Genomic DNA, 17,189 nt, shown 5'->3' with positions numbered 1-17,189 from the left:
ATTTTCATTTGGCATTTTTTACTTTAATTTTAAATTTCATAGGGCCCCTAGCAATTATTTTAAACAAGTCCAATATTGTAAAGTGGAATACGCCATGCCAATCCCATCTTGTATTAGTGGACAATTTTGGAGCTTTGTGTACCTCATTTTCCTAAACCAGCACCGCAGTTATTGGTGGTGGACCTTTTAGAAGTAAGGTCCCAAAAAATATATAACCAACCAACCTATTTTTCAACACAAGAATGTGAAATTTATCATCTCACCAGTCATCTCATACTTTAGTGTCACCACCGCCAAACACTCGTGTGTTAGTTTTAGTGCAATATAAGACAAAAAGAACACATTCAAACTACTAATAGTGCAAGAATAGCACTGATCTTTATTCAGTTATTTATACATATATATTTGGTCTATTTTTATGATGAAAATTTGGTCTAATTTTATATGTATAAGTAACTCATTATGAGATATGGGTGCATCATGCGCACGTACGCAGATTTAATATATACTATAGTATGGTATGAAATTAAGATCATAGGAACCACGTGACAAGAAATTTGGTACCCATGTACTGCTTTTTTATTTTCTACTTTTTATAATTGTCATGTTAATGTTTTTTTGACTTATTATTACAATTTTTATTCAAGTATCCCTTTCACCTTTATTGGTGCAGTATTTTTTATCTTTAAACTGTGTATTAGTATAATGCTTAGCCGAATATGACTACATTGACTACTTATGACTACCAAGAGTTTTAATAATATTGCATTCTTGATGATTGAATTCAAAACTTTTAGCTAAACTCAAAACATATTTCTTTTCCCACTTGTAACCAAAAAAAAAAACTGCAAAAATTCGTGTTATGTTATACAATTACTCTTGGTTACCAATAAGGCAATAATAGTAACGTACAATGGATTCTTACCCTATATTTTAACATTCTAATATTTTTTTTTTTAATTTGATGTCCCCGTGAGTTTAACTCAGTTGGTTAGGACAATGCATAATATATGCAAGGTCCGAGGTTCAAACCCCGGACACCACAAAAAAAAACTTTTTTTAATTTGATATTAAATTAAGTTGATAATTTTTGAGTCAATTTTAGTTTTTTATTTTCTAATTTTAGTTTATAGTTCCATCAACAAAAAAAAAAGTTAATAGTCAAAATTTTCTAAATAATATTAAACATAACGAAATTTACTAATCATTTTCAAACTTCAACTTAATATTTCAATTTTACTTTGTTGTCTTTCATTTTCTAATTAATAAGAAAAATTCAATTAATTAATTTTTATAATCATTAGTCTTTCATATTTCACTTTGTTGTCTTTGACTATAGCATATTATACAGTACCTACATAGTTAGTTATTCTAATTAAGAAGTTTTCAAGAAGACCAAAAGCAATTTGACAAAGACTCACTCTCTTTCTTTTCCCACTTTTAGATTCCTTTATCCCTTTGTTGTTAACATTCATATATAAATACACAAAGAAGAAAAAAAATCACAAATCCCTTCTCTATAGCCACTCATAGAAAATACCATATAGTTCAATAATTTCATATCATCAAATCTTAATAGTCTCTTCAAGAAAACCTTACTATTATGGAAAAACAAATTGAAGTAGAAAATCAACAACAAAAACCATCACAACCATGTTCACACCAAAATTCACAATCCTCTTCCCCTACTCATGATTTTTCCTTCACAATTTCACACAACTCTTTCAACACAACATTCCCTAATAATCACAATAAGTCCAAATTATCTTCACATAATTCCTTTACAGCACTTGATTTATCTCCAGCTGATGATATTTTTTTCCATGGTCATTTACTTCCTCTCCAAATCCTCTCACACTTCCCTTCATCGATATCGCCTCGCTCTTCGACAAATTCAATGGACAGTTTTACTCTCCCTATAAGAGAATTATTCTCAGAAGATGATGATGAAAATCTCCCCACAAAAGACATTAGCAGCAGCAACAATAGTAGCAAAAGTGAAAACAGCAGCAAAAATATAGAATCATCAAAAAAGGTAGAGGGTAAGTCCAAGTTTTCTTTTTTATCATTTAGTTCAAATAAAGCACCAAAAGGGTGTCTTAAAGAGAAAGAAGATAAAGTGAAGAATAAGAAGAAGCTGAGATTTGATTTTGATGTGTTACATGCAGTGAAAAAGTACTTAAGAAAGGTGAAGCCACTTTTCAAAAGAGAGAAAATTAGAGAACAAAAAAAATCTTATTCTTATTCAGGAAAAAATGTAACACCTAGAACTAGAAATAAACAAGAATTGATGAAAGGTTGGAGTATGAAATTAGGACAATATTATTCAGCACCAGCATCAATGAGAACTTCTCCAACAAATAGTGGTGTTCTTTTTGCTACTACACCTCTTCCTCCACCTAGTGATAGTAGTATGGAAGAGTTACAAGCTGCTATTCAATCTGCAATTGCTCATTGCAAAAATTCATATTCAAAAGAAGAGAAACTCAATTGCTGATTTCATGAGTCTTCCTAGAGATTATTATTATTTTTGTCCCTAGGATTATAATTTCCTTAATTATGTGATATTTAAATTATTGTGTACATAAAAATGTGTTATCATATATCATTTTGTAGACCAACTTGTATTTATTTAATTATTTTAATATATATAGTATTTATGAATTCCTGGACTCTTCAGCTAGCTATGCATGTTTTGTTTCTATTTAGACCAATGTGATAGAAGAATTGATATCAATCCAGAATGCATGGTCAAATAAGAGAGATATATCCGCAAGAAACAATTTTATTTTATTTTATTTTTTATTTAAAATAATCCTAGTAATTCTATATATATGTGGTTTTTTTTGACATGGTTAATGACATAGAAGTCAGATATGTGTCAGAATTTTTCATCTTTAATGTTATCTCTGACATTGTCTTTGGACATCCATCCATAACAAACCTGAGGATTTGTGCGGCTATGTTATTCATTTTCTTTCATTTTCCTTTGTGGTGAGATTTTGTTTATCTTCAAAACCATATCCAATGCTAGTCCCACTAGAACACATTTGGACCATGTATGTGTAGATTCCTTTGCCAAATGATGTGTTCTTTTATGTCACAATCATCCGCCCTCAAATTGATGCTGGTAAATCTACGGGCATCAATTTGCTAAGTAGAAAATTGTGCCGCTGACGTGAGGGATATTAAATTCAGAGAAATGAGGGATATTAAACTCAGAGAGACTAAGAGAAATGAGGGTCAAAACTGTATACCCCTTCATTCTGATTTCTTATATAAATACAATGTATTTACAAGTTGTCAAGTTGACTTTCAACCCACTAAATTAGCTAAACTGACATGTATATATTTACAGCTAATTATGCTAATTGAAAGGATGATTATTTGACTATTACAATCTTATAGAATTTGATTTGCCATTAATTCCATTGATAGGACTTACACCACTCGAAATTTTGGATGAAGATCAAACAACTCATATTTTAATGACAATAAATCAGATTAAACTACAAACTCAGAATATTAGCTCCCAAGCTTTTCTCTAATCATTAAATGCAGTGACTACATTATTTTGTCACTGAAATTTAGATCTATAAAATTATGACCGTTGGTGGGATGGCACTTCGGTGCCTTTACCTTCGGTGCCTTTAGTTCATTTTTGATGAGAGAATGTTGGATGAATGATAAAAAGAAATTATTTAAATTATAGTGAATGAATAGTTAAGAGAGAGATAAGAACAAAAACTAGGTGAGAATTATATGTATAAAAGGTGGGAACAAGCTTCTGACAGATTTAACAGTTATGAAAGCTCAATCTATACCAACCAAATCATTTGTCTAGGGAAGTCTAAAAAGTAGTCAAATAGGAGTATCATCTTTTTTTTTTTTTTTAAAATAGAAATAAATGTTCTTTTTGGAATAAAATGTTGTTTGCTAATGTTTATTTTAAGAAGAAATTAGGTTGAGTCGCATGTTAAGTCGTTCTCTTTAAGAATTGTGCGGTTATTATCTAAAATTGTGCAGATAGATTATCAACCACGACGTCTCAGGATAAAACAATTTAGTCCAAAAATTGTATCGAACTCCCACTGCACTATAAGATCCGTTTTAGAATTACACTATCAAATATGACATAATTGTTGTGTGCAAGCGTGGGTTATATGTCCCACATAAGTTAGAAAAGTGGTGCTTGAACATTTTATAAATGAGAGGATCCATATATCCATTGTTTAAGGTTTTGAGTGAGAGTGTGGTGTCTCTCTCATTTGTGTGGTTGCTCTAGCCGAGATGTGGGCAGTCCCCTAATGGTTGCTCTGGCCTAGATGTGGACGGTCCCCCAAGCTCCCCTCGTGACCCAACACCCACTCCAATATTGTACTATGACCACCCAAACTTCTAAAGGGACATAGTTTTTTTTTTCTTTTTCCCGAAGAAATAGATTCCGATAAAACAAAAAAGGAAGTGGATGACTCAAACTGCATGAACTTTGGGAAACGACGACCTGATTGAGATGGGCGGACCCTAAAATATCGAAGGAACAATTTCCAAAGGGACATTTTTTTTTTTGAAGGAACATATTTTTTTTTTCCTGAAGGAATAGATTCCGATGAAACAAAAAAGAAAGGTGAAAAGTGACTCTGAAATGTGTCGAGAGGAGAAGAGAAATTGTGGAAATGAGTCAAACTTCGATAGGGATTGTGAAATGACTTGAGCACTCTATTTATAGAGTTGAAAATCATAATGGTAAAAAAAATGGATGACTTAGATCGCATGATCTTTGGAAAATGACGACCTAATTGAGAAGGGCGGACCTTGAAAACTTCTACTCTTGTGTGATTTTCTATATATTTAAGAAATCAATGACCAATTAAGTATAAGTCTTCCAATAAGAAAAAGATTTGATTATTTCAATTCATAATTGATTAATTAAATAATTAATCTAACATTTTTTTTATCTTTACCCTCTAGTTTTTAAAGAAATATATAGTAACATCGATCATCTCGAACGAAGCTCGTTAACCATTTGAACATAATCTTTTAGACTTTATTCATGTTAGTTTTTTTTAAAACAGTTGTTCATGTTAATTTTACCCCACACCCTCACATTTATACCTTCACCCTAACATTTTACTCAAAGTTCCCATTTTACCCTCTTACATAAAGTAAAATTACCATGTACCAATCACAATCTTAGTTTATTGTCGAAGCTGTTTTGTTCCTTTTTCATCTATGAAGAATATTGTTTCACCACAAGTAAAATAAAATAAAATAAAAGGAGGAGAGAAAGAAATAGGTGAGTTGAAAGAAAGAATGAGAGGAATGTGATGCAGCTAACGTTTGGGTCCCATCTCTTGAATGCTTCATCAGAGAGTTTTTCGGCCGTGAACAGTATACGAAAGTGATTGTTTTCACGCCGTTGGTTTATGCGAGGAAGGGGAAAGCATTGCCAGAAAGTGAGACGAAGTAGGTGTGAACTTGAATCTAGAAAATTTAAAAGTGAGGGTGTAAAATGTTAAAAAGGGCAAAATTGGATTATATAGTAAAGTGTAACTGTGAAAGTATGAGAGTAGGGTATACGGTAAAATGTCCGTATCACTAGACTAAAACTCACTGAGCTCCACAAGCAGATAATTTGATTTCATACCCCCATTTATACGGGTAACACTTGGGTGACATAGAGTTGGATGACATTGGTGACATTGACCAATCACAATGCCACAATGCTTGTGAAAGAGAGAGAAACACAAGCATTGTGGCATTGTGATTGGCCAATGTTACCAATGTCACCAAACTCTATGTCACCCAAGTATTTTCCCATTTATACCTATACCCTAACCCCTAAATTACTTGAAGTCTTGAACTATTCAAAATATCCATTCTTTTTTTTTTTTGGTACAACAAAATACCCATTCTATCAACAAATTAAAGTTTTTTTTTAGTTAGTTGTCAAAATCGCATATGTGTATAATTCCAATTTCGGATGTTTTTTGTTTTGAAAACTTCCGGTTTGAATATTCAAATCGAATCTTAGATTTTTCCCGTCTTACGGACCACAAAGGGAGTATGTAGTTTTTTTTTTTAAATTTTTTTATTATAAGAAAACCATTTTTAATTCGTTAAAATTAATGGTATTTTTGGAATATCAAATATTTGGGAGGTATATGTATAAATTCAAATTTTGCCACAAGCGATGACTTAATTAAAAGTTTTTTTAATACTACTGTTCAAGTTTTTTATTACTCATGTTCAAGTTTATTTTAACAGATGTATGAGTATATTTGTTTTTCCAACATTGCTCATGTAACTTTCATCCTGTTCAGTATGCCTTATAAGCAGTGTCAAGTCGGACAAGCGAACATAGTGAGCTAGAAATGAAAGAGTGTGGATGGTTATAAGAGTGTGAATACGTTAGCGGCGACAAGTTGGAAAACATAATAGAGTTGAGTCATAGAAAGTGGATGCTCTTATCACATATGTCTAAAAGTGGAGCTAAAGGAAGGTGGAGTTGTTCACCTTAAAAACGATAAAGCGTGCAAGATTCAAGGTATATGTTCAATTCGTGTTAGGATGTTTTGACAATCGTGAGTTCCTTACAAGATTTAGGTATGTTTCCGAACTTAAGCTGTGAAATCCTCATCAAGAGAATCTATCAACGTGACATACCACTTGACCACAACTATTAAGAAGATTTTCGACATAATGAATTGGTCAAACCATCAGCTTTGTTACACTATATTGAGAAAAGACAGGATTTAATTGTCTTTATAATACAAAATATTTTTCCAACCAATGCAATTAAATAGACAGTCAGAAAAATACAATAGCAAAGACCATCATCATCTACGGTAAAAATAAAACAACAAAGCAATGTTTCAACAAAAGTGGAGTATACCAAAATAATTAACCTAAAGATAAGACACAACTACCGGTAAAATATATTAATATTACTAGCTTAGTGATAAAAATAAAAACAACATTTTTAGGGGAAACTAATCAATTTTGCTCCACTACCAACCAACTATCACATGGAACAGGTTAGTGGTGTTGCTCGGCAACACTTGCAACACTAGGAATTTTGATTCCCTTTACTTTTTGCCACACATCTCCCATTTTTTCCTTCTCTTTTCAAATTATTGGTGGGTCCCACTTAAGGAGAGACCTCACCCAACAAACAAATAGTTGGTTCAACCGGACTATGATAGGACTTGTTGGACAATGATGGTGGTTTAGGAGATTATCCGAGGGGTCGGTAAAAAAAACCAAAAAAACTGAACTGAACGGCTGAACTGAATTGAATCAAAAAACTGAATTACTACTAACAATTCTGAAACTGAACTGAAACAGTTCAGTTCGGTTCAAAACAGTTCAATTCGATTCGAAACAGTTCGGTTCAGTTCAAAACAGTTCAGTTCAGTTCGGTAACTATAATTCGATTTCGTTTGTTTTTTGTTTTTAATAATTTTTCAATGGTATTAATAATAACAGTTCGGTTCAATTCGGAGCAGTTCAATTCGGTTTGAAACAATTCAGTTCGAAATGCAAACAATTTGGTTTAGTTCAATTATTTTAAATTTAGCGAACAATTCAATTTAGTTCGGTTCAATTTTCATCTCAAACCGAACCATGTCCACCCCTAATTATCCACATTGAACTTTGAGCAACTTCTTAAGTAAAACTTGGCACCATATTTTTACACAAAAGTGAGGGATTGAGAGTGAGATCTTGGTGTTGGACCCTTGTATCAAAAGTCTTTATGTCGGTATAGTTATGAGGCGTGTTCCATTGGTAATAATAACAGTGTTGCAAGTATAGGATATTGGAGATTCACATTTGAAGGAAAGATTGTGAGGTTCAAGTGTTAATGATTAATCGGGTCAAAATCCTCACCATTTATGCCCTTCTCCATTGAATATGAATGAGTTCAACATTGACAATGATGTATTTCAATTGTAAGTAAGAGTCTCACATTGGATGAAAAATTAATATTGAACAATATATAAGTAAGAAGACCTATCAATCTAATGATTAAATGATTGAATTATGATGTGATGTCTAACTCATTAACGTGGTTGCTCTTGAGCCAATGTAATAAGACACTCATGTAATAATCCCTCAAGCTTCCTCCATATTTAACAAATTTAAATTTTGATTTGTCATATTGCGGCAGTTTAGTCATTTTCCCATGATCAAACTTTTTTTGATACCCTAATCTATTATTTTTTTCTTTTTTCTATAGACAAAGAATCAAACGTTACCTAAAATTCACAAACACAACTCGAAAAATCTGAATTTAGAAGATGTTACGTAACAATATCGATATCGTTGAGTGAGTCAGACGTAGAAATAATAAAAAAACCATATTTTAGATATCAATTTAATATCTCATCCAAAACATAACTCTTTTGTAACAAAAGAAATCTCTTTCGTGATAGAAAAGAAACCTGAGAAAAACCTATATAGTAAAAACTCCAATTGGAATTCCGCAACGGTGGTGATTGGTTTGCACAGAAACAAACAAACAAAAGACAAAAGTGTTGTCTTCTTCTTCTTCTTCTTCGTGTTCCTGTTGCTTTCACCGACGTAGCTTCCTTCAAAGTTTGTTTGGTGGGTCCCACCATCTCCCACGGATATTATTTCCCACTTGTTCATCACAAATATTGACAATGATTGTTACTTAAAACCTTATTTATCTGTAAGTATTATTATTATTATATTATTTATTCAAATTTAATTCAATTGGATTAAGAATATTCTCACATGAATTATTGTTGATCATTGTGTTTGGAACATTCGAATAATTCAAACAGAATATGCTTTCATTGTTTGTTCCTTTTCATGTCTTCAGATCTCTAATAATTCATTTATGTTGTTTTCGAAATTTGCTTCTGTTTTGTTTTTTTAGGTTTTGAAGATTTTAACAATAACTAAGAAACAAAACAACGTTAATTTTAGAACAACATGCAAGCTTGGGGGAGGTTAGGAGGTTACATAAGACGTGGTGTTAGCAGTTTTTCCGGGCCGTTTCTTCCGTTTGGAGGGGCGGTTGATATAATTGTTGTTCAGCAGAAAGATGGGAGCTTTAAATCATCTCCTTGGTATGTTAGATTTGGGAAATTTCAAAGGGTTATGAAGGCGGCGAAAAGGGAAAAGGTTAAGGTTAGTGTTAGTGTTAATGGGGTTGAAACTGATTTTCATATGTGTTTGAATCCTAAAGGGGAAGTTTTTTTTCTTCATGCAAATAACCAACTTGGGGAAGAAGAATTGGAAGAACAAGAGGAATGGGAATTAGCCGAGGAAGAAGATGAACTTAGAGGTAGTAATAAGAGGCAATTCAAGTCAAAAAGTGCAAATTTTGGTTTAGAGGATCGTGTTGTAGCTATGAATGATTCTCGGAATTCGAGAGTAAATAGACTTGTATTTGGGCCAAGGTCCGGTGGTGGTGATGCAGATTTGGTGGAGCGTGCTGAGGTTGCAGCCAAATTGTTGGATTTAAGGTGGTCTACAAATCTCAGTTTTGATGAACTTCCTCATACAGAAAGAAAGAAAACTCGGGCAGTTAACTTGGACAAGGAGAAAGTCAAGTTTGAATCCGGCGAGGTTTTGCAGACTGAGGTAAATGATGTTAATTTTATTCTCGGTATTGTTAGAGCATTTGCTTAATGTGAATAGGAATAAGACTGAAAAGTGTGTTCTGTTTTGGTTTTTGATACTGATATGCTATAGTTATTGTTTAGGGTGGAAAAACCGAGGTAGTGATTAAGGGTGTTGATCTAGAGATACCGGTAAAGGATTGCGGTAATTGTGATGTTGCGGATTTTGGACGCATAGCGAAGTTCCAAAAATCTCGAACTGTCAATATTGGTCGAAGGGATTGTTCTGTTAAGAAGGTTAGTGTAAATACTCCAACGTCTGAACAACTGTCATCCTTGAATCTGAAGGAAGGGAGAAACACAATAACCTTCTGTTTCTCTACACCTATGATGGGGATGCGGCAGGTTAGTAATGAATAAAATTCTTCATTTTTATTGTTTTTTGACAAAACTTACTTCTCTTGGGAAATAAAAAAAATGAATAAGTGAAGAAGAATGGCGTCACAGTTTAGAATGTGAAAAACTATCTTAATCAACGCGAGAAAGAAAAATCAAGAGATCTTATAATTCAAACAAAAATCTCCACTGTATAAAGTTGGATTACAAAGACACTCTTAATATGGGAGAATTGCTCTCGTTTTTATCTAACTAGGCCGGTTTACAATATCTCTCACCAAATATGATGAAAATCTATATAATATTTCGAACCCGAATTCAGTGTTGTCATGAAATCGTGCAATCTCTGTAATCATTAAATTGGAGCTGTTGGATGAAGATCAGGTGACTCTAATTCCGAGTTCATGTTTTGAATTCAATTTGTTGAAGGCTGAATTTGAGCAGTCCGACATTGATCTTACTTTTCTGGTTGACTTGACTGATTACAATGAGTGCATGGTTTAATGACTGTCGTAAATCTGGTACCGAGATTCACGTCGTTAATCTTACCTTTCTCTTGAAGAGGTTTACGAGAAATCACTGTCACTTCTATTATTTTTGGAGACGAACTTCGTTGCTTCCTTAAACTCCTTGTAAGTCCCTCTTGTATTGTGGAGGGATGTGGTTTCTTACAAAACTGAGACAGTAGACTTTTATTTCTTTTCACATTTCCTTTTTTTTTTTTGAAGGAATTTTCACATTTCCTAGAAACTTTGAAAATTCTTCATTTTTTAAGAATGCGATAATCTTTAAAAATCTAGGATTAACTCAAAGAACTTGGAATTTTCAATCTTTAATTTCCCATACTTTGATATGATCAAGATTGCATATTGGCATTATGAACGGACTTCCTATAACTTCTCTTTCATTTTCTTGTTGTTTATCTTATTGAAATCTCTTTTATTATTGTTTCTTTTATATTAGATTGATGCTCGGATATTTTTGTGGAAATGGAATACTCGTATAGTGATATCAGATGTGGATGGGACTATTACAAGGTGAGGAAATATCTTATTGAAAAGGATCTGTTTGCAAAATATATTTTATATTCGGACAAGGCACTTGTTAATATTTATGCTTTAGATAGTCACTTGCTTTTTCATAGTTAGTTTGATCTTATCTTGTAATTTGTTAGATTCTTGAGATATCAATCTTTGAGATCATGAGAACAGGGTAAAAAGGGAGAATTGAAGAGTAAAATTCTGAATGGTATTGATCAATTTGTTTCTCTTACAAGTACAATAGGGAAGAGTACCTTACAGAGCTAAGCTACTCACTACTCTGTCCTAGCTGAGAGCTGTCAGTTAGGAAGTTACAGTAGATTCTAACAGAATCTAACCGACATAAACTAACTGAGTTACATTCTCTAATACAATTAATTTTGCTCTGAAAGTTGGTATATACAGAAAAAAAGTTCCTCAGCAGTCTTGGTGAAATATTGATACTGAGTGGATCAATGGTTCCACATAGGGTGTCATGTCTATGTCAAACTCAACAAGAATATCCATCCTACGATGAATCTCTCTAGAGCTTCCAGATTCATTTTTAATCAAAGAGAGTGTATCTATCTACGGATACATTTATCTCACATATGACATGGTTGAATAGTGTTCTATGTAAATTTATATTCTATTTTATGTTTCCGAGAAGAAAGATGGTCTACTGATCCCATTTTATTTGAGCCTTAATTAGACATGGTTTCGACAGTCTGTGTCTAGTTTATAGTGCTAATAGGATACCGAGGTCTGAGCATCTGCATGTTTAGTTAATAGTTATTCCCCGCTCTTAAGAGAATCAGATATTCTTCTTTATTAAATAGTTGCTTTTTTGTTTCACTTTCTGTCATGATTTTCGTGATTGGATGTTCCTAATTGAGGAACTATGTAAGGTAAATACAGTACAAGCATAAGTGTATTAAGTTTGGAGTATATCTGCTTTCGGAAAACTGCACTTTGCTTTGCTTTTCACCATAGGATAGAGTATCAAAGTTAGTCTGGAATTATCTGTGATATTAATGCATGTGCCTGTTTACACAGTGCTTGGTCTCATTCACTTATACGCCAACTTCTTTGTTTAATAAACTTATGTTCGAAATGTAGTTAGGGTTGCAATAATCACTTTCTTATAAAGATAAATTATGAGGCCATACTGATGTCAGTTAGATTCTTGTAGATGGAATTTAACCTTTGTACATAGCTTTACAGTAATTTATGTATTCATGTCGTATTTTTTGCTAAACTATTAATTGAGCTATACAACCTAAACTAGCCAGTAGCATTCACTGATAATGATTGGACATAAAATATTTTTAGTGATAAAGAATCATCCTCTTATTGTTCCATTCTGGAGGTGATTGATGTAAAATTTGGCCAAATATTTCACCTTTAAGATCAAATTGATTGACAATTTATGAAATACTATTGTGGAAAGTTCATGTTATTAGAAATGTCTTGGTCACTTTTAAGATGATAAGGTAGTGTTTGACATATGCAAGCAAGACTGGTTCTCCAGAATTCAATCTGCACCAATGAACTCTGGATAGTATACTTGTAGAATTTATAATTTCTTTTTTTCCTTCTTGCAACCATTTTTAACATCCAGATATATGTGTTTGTTGTGGAGCTTAATTCTATGTTATGCTGCGATAGTGTTAATTTTTTCTCTTGTTTTATGTGTTGCAGGTCAGACGTTCTAGGTCAATTCATGCCTTTAGTTGGGATTGATTGGTCACAGACAGGAGTTGCTCATTTATTTTCAGAAATCAAGGTATGTTTATCTTACCTGGCATCTTTAGATGTTTTGAGATTACTATAACATGTAATATTTTTTTTTTCCTGTTGTTGAATCTTGAATACATTGATCATAATCACTGTGTGTGGGCAAGGTTCTTAAGACACGTGGTCTCAAAACAAATAATCGGTTGTTTTATCTGTTAAGGCAAGAAAGTGTACGACTTATATTTTGCATATTTGATCATTCTAATTAATAATTATTAATTGATGTTCTAGGACTTATTGAAAACTGTCCTTTACCCTGCCCACACCAACAATCTTCTGGTTTTTATTTATTTATCTTGTGTGTATTTATGGAATTTTCCCTTGTATATTCCACACATCACAGGAAAATGGCTACCAGTTACTTTTTCTCAGTGCTCGTGCAATTTCTCAGGCATATCACACCAGACAATTCCTATCCAACCTTAACCAGGTGATACATAAATTTGAAATATATTTATATGTCAACATTGTACAAAACAAGAAAACAAAAGTAGGAAGTTTACATTCTCCTGTTTGTTTTGTTATGATGCAGGATGGCAAAGTCTTACCAGATGGTCCTGTTGTAATTTCCCCTGACGGACTTTTTCCTTCTCTATATAGAGAAGGTATTCAGTCAACTTTTCTTTCTATTAGTTTTCCTCACTCTTCCCCTTCTATAGTAGTTATGTTTTTTCAGCTCTAGCAATCTTTTCCTAAACATACTGATTATATATATTTTCTTTCTATTTTCAGTTATCCGCAGGGCTCCTCACGAGTTCAAAATTGCATGTTTAGAGGTTTGGTTTCTATTTTCACATTTGACATGATTTAAATAATTTGAGTATCGTCATTGCTAGGTTAAAAAGTTGAATTTAATGCTTCCAGGACATCAGGGCACTTTTTCCTCCTGATTCAAATCCGTTCTATGCTGGTTTTGGAAATAGAGACACTGATGAAATCAGTTACCTTAAGGTTGGAATCGCTAAAGGAAAGATATTCATAATTAATCCCAAGGTAATGAATCTCTCATATTATTTTACAGCAAATAAATTCTAAAAATTCTTGAATATGTTCTGCCAAACTTCCATTCTCATGTTGTCATGTCTAAGCTTTCAGGGTGAGATTTCTGTAAACCGACGTTGCTTAGACACAAAATCATACACTTCTCTTCATGCTCTGGTGAATGGAATGTTCCCCCCTACAGACTCATCTGAGCAGGTCTCTCTCTCTCTCTCTCTCTCTCTCTCTCTCTCTCTCTCCATATATATATATATATATATATATATATATTTATGATGTCACAAGGATTTGTTTATGATGTAACCTTTTCTTTTTTTGGGCCTTGGTTGCAGGAGGATTTCAATTCATGGAATTTCTGGAAGTTGCCCTCTTTCTAATAAATTATAGTAGGGTTATTTTTGGCATTAATTGCTCAATCATCTTTATCTGGTGCGGGTGGAAGCATGCTGTGCTGTTCCTTGTAGAAATATATAGGTAAAACTGATTTTCTACTTTACAAAATATGTCTAGACCCCAGCATAGGAGTTATTAAATGCTTGATGGTTTTTAATGGGTTTTCAACTTTTTTTTTCCTTTGATTAATCAGAATTTAGAAGCTTTGTTAGGACTTTTCTTCCTTTTAGGATTTTTGCTGAAAAGATGATTGAATCTAGACCTACGTGGTTTGAGTATGTATGGAGGAGATTTGTAGATTCAGTATAATAATGAGTAACCGAGAGTAGATCAAATAGAGCGCAGCCCAATTGCTACAAAGGAAGGCTAATACGACAAACTATAGGCCAAATTAAGAAATATTTAGATACTGATGGCATGGTTATCAACATAATTTATGAAAAAACATTATGGCGACGTTTTATCTTAACTATCTGACCTCACTTAGTAGGGTAAGGCATGATTGTTGTTGATATGTCTGTTTGGTGTGTCGTGTGCGACTCATCTTAAATATGCAATACAACAGAATATAACTTTGACCATCAAAGATTATTTTCAAGTACTGGTCTCAATGTCTTGGACTACCTCGTATTACCATTATGTATAATGTTAATGTATTTGTTTGTTGGAGTATGCGGGATTTGCATCTGTGCGCATATTTCTTCATTTTGATAAACATTGTTCATACAGGTAACGTGTTGCTACGCCCCATGACAAGAGCAACATTCTGATGTTAACTTGTGCTGGTGGATTGGTTTATTGGCAATTTAAATTACATTACAAGAATAGGGAGTTCATGGAAGTCCAAGATAAATTTTGCCTGCATATTCCTTCAACATTAGAGCTTCTTTTTTTGATACAAACATTAGAGCTTCTTCCTGAAGCTTGATGCTGTGAATATTAGATACAATATAACCTTTAGTTTTAGTTTTTTTTTTTCTTTCTTTTCACCATGTAGTTTGTTTACCATGAAGAATATTTAGACAAGTTCAGTTGCACAGGATATTAATGGGTATGAGTATGACCACAAAAATCTATTGATGAGATTTCCACAAATTTAACATCACCTCATGATACCAATGAGTTCCAAGCTCTGTATAAATGTATCTAATCTTGAATGTCACTTCACTGCTCTTCAGTTTCATTTTGCCAACATGTAAAAATGCATCTGCTCCTATTCTTTAAATTACTTATATGTTTATTTTATGTGTCAATCCTTTATGAGGACTCCTCACGTGTAAAGGTTAGTTAATTAGATTTACCGTTGAAGTTCACTTAAGAAACAATGTACAGTAGTTCTTTTTAGACAATAATAGATACAATAGTTTGAACACATGCATTGCATTTTGTTTATATTAAAATAACAAGTTATACATGTTTAATAGTTCAGTTAGATGCAAGCAGATAATGAACAATTAAAGTATGACTGACAAAAGATAAAGAATTTCATCAAAAAATTAAAATATTTAATGTTTTTCTTAAACTGACAACTTAAAGTGACACATAAAAGAAGTTGAGCGAAATAGATTCCTCACCGTAACTACGTCACGCAGTTCTAGATTTTGCCAATTTGATCTAAATCAATAGTCGAGATTGTTTAAAATTGATTCATTGATATAGTGTAATATGTATTGGGAAGTCCGAATACAAGATACGATACTGCACACCGATACGTTGATACGGAAAAATTTCAAAAATCAAGATACGATCGGGCTGAGATACGTTAATAAAAAAAATTATATAATTAAATGTACAATATAATTATAACAATTTTTTTAATATGCAAATATATTAACAAACACAAGAAACCAGGCTCGTAGCACATTAACATAAATATAAATAATATTGACGATTAAGAGAGTGGTCATTAGTAAATTACATACGCAATATATACAAAAAGAGCACCATCAGTGTTATACATCAATGCTACACTATATCCAAAAGGAACTTGTCAGTGCTATACTATATCGATCCAAAAAAGAAGCACTATATCCAAAAAAGAACACATCAGTACTAAGAGTTAACACTAACAAGTAACTAACGTTTACATCTCCTCTCCTCCATTCCCATCATTAAGATACAAATCAGCTTCCAAATTCAGTTCATCCAAAGACAACTCTGCTAACTCAATTCCAACACCATCAAGCGGTTCATGCGCATCTCCAATAATGTCCCACATTCTTGATTGTCCTTTCTTATATCCATCTTCTTTCCTTGACAAGAGTCGAAGATTAGTATGCACATAAACCAAATCTTATACCCTTTTTAGATCCATTTTGTTTCTTTTTAAAGAATGGATAAAAGAGAAAGTACTCAAATTTCTCTCAACATGAGGAAGAACAAGGTTGCACAAGAAGCTTTAAACCCTAATTTCTCGACGGTGGCCAAAGTGGACGGCGACCACTTTGGAAGAAAAAGTTGAAACCCTAATTTCTTATAAAGGAAAAGATGCAATTGTTTGTGTGGTGTGGTGTGGGTCGTACCGACACCAAAGAAAAATAAAGGAAATGTATATATATTGTAGTAATATAATATTTTTATTCTTATTTTTTACAAAAAAAAAAAAAACAGAAATTATCGAATAATTATTTTTTTAAAAAATAAAATTTAATATTTGGATACTCTCCAGATACGTATTGGGAAGTATCAAGCATGTATCGGTGCAGAATACGCAGGGGATACAGTACGTCATCCATTTTGAAGTATCGGGGCTTCTTAGATATGAACTATCGGATCTTGAATCAATGACTGATTGATTGCTGAGTGAATATTTTACTCTAAATAGGAAATCTTCCTAAACAACGATTCTCTCCTCTAGTTTTTTTGACAAAAACAAAACGATATTCATTCATTCAAATCGATAGAATATATCAGATAAAGGGTGAATATGCGAACAAACTCACATCACCCAAGTTAATAGCATACAACGACAAAATGCCTACAAATAATATGA

At 32.7% G+C, this 17,189-nt stretch overlaps 2 protein-coding genes across 3 annotated transcripts; both read left to right on the top strand.

The window, feature by feature from the left end:
- Nucleotides 1-1,421: 1,421 nt before the first annotated feature.
- On the top strand, nucleotides 1,422-2,664 carry LOC11409204 (BRI1 kinase inhibitor 1). The gene is made up of 2 exons (XM_024783443.2): nucleotides 1,422-2,042; nucleotides 2,169-2,664. The coding sequence occupies exons 1-2, from the start codon at nucleotides 1,604-1,606 to the stop codon at nucleotides 2,495-2,497; spliced, it is 768 nt and encodes a 255-aa protein (XP_024639211.1). The 5' UTR covers nucleotides 1,422-1,603; the 3' UTR covers nucleotides 2,498-2,664.
- Nucleotides 2,665-8,433: 5,769 nt separating this feature from the next.
- Nucleotides 8,434-15,422, top strand: LOC11414543 (phosphatidate phosphatase PAH2). 2 transcript variants are annotated; one of them, XM_024775359.2, is made up of 12 exons: nucleotides 8,434-8,695; nucleotides 8,906-9,615; nucleotides 9,738-9,998; nucleotides 10,953-11,026; nucleotides 12,710-12,794; nucleotides 13,149-13,235; nucleotides 13,338-13,410; nucleotides 13,538-13,581; nucleotides 13,670-13,798; nucleotides 13,901-14,002; nucleotides 14,137-14,278; nucleotides 14,927-15,422. In XM_024775359.2, exons 2-11 carry the CDS (start codon nucleotides 8,962-8,964, stop codon nucleotides 14,179-14,181), a joined length of 1,554 nt encoding a protein of 517 aa, XP_024631127.1. In that variant the 5' UTR covers nucleotides 8,434-8,695; nucleotides 8,906-8,961; the 3' UTR covers nucleotides 14,182-14,278; nucleotides 14,927-15,422. The 2 variants fall into 2 exon arrangements, with proteins under 2 accessions (XP_024631127.1, XP_003589217.1); XM_003589169.4 differs by lacking the exon at nucleotides 8,434-8,695 and having other exon boundaries at nucleotides 8,744-9,615; nucleotides 14,927-15,274.
- The last annotated feature ends 1,767 nt before the right edge of the window (nucleotides 15,423-17,189 follow it).

Source organism: Medicago truncatula, chromosome 1, assembly GCF_003473485.1.
Source record: "Medicago truncatula cultivar Jemalong A17 chromosome 1, MtrunA17r5.0-ANR, whole genome shotgun sequence".
In the NCBI taxonomy this organism is placed as follows: domain Eukaryota; kingdom Viridiplantae; phylum Streptophyta; class Magnoliopsida; order Fabales; family Fabaceae; genus Medicago; species Medicago truncatula.
This window is presented reverse-complemented; position numbering and strand designations above follow the sequence as displayed.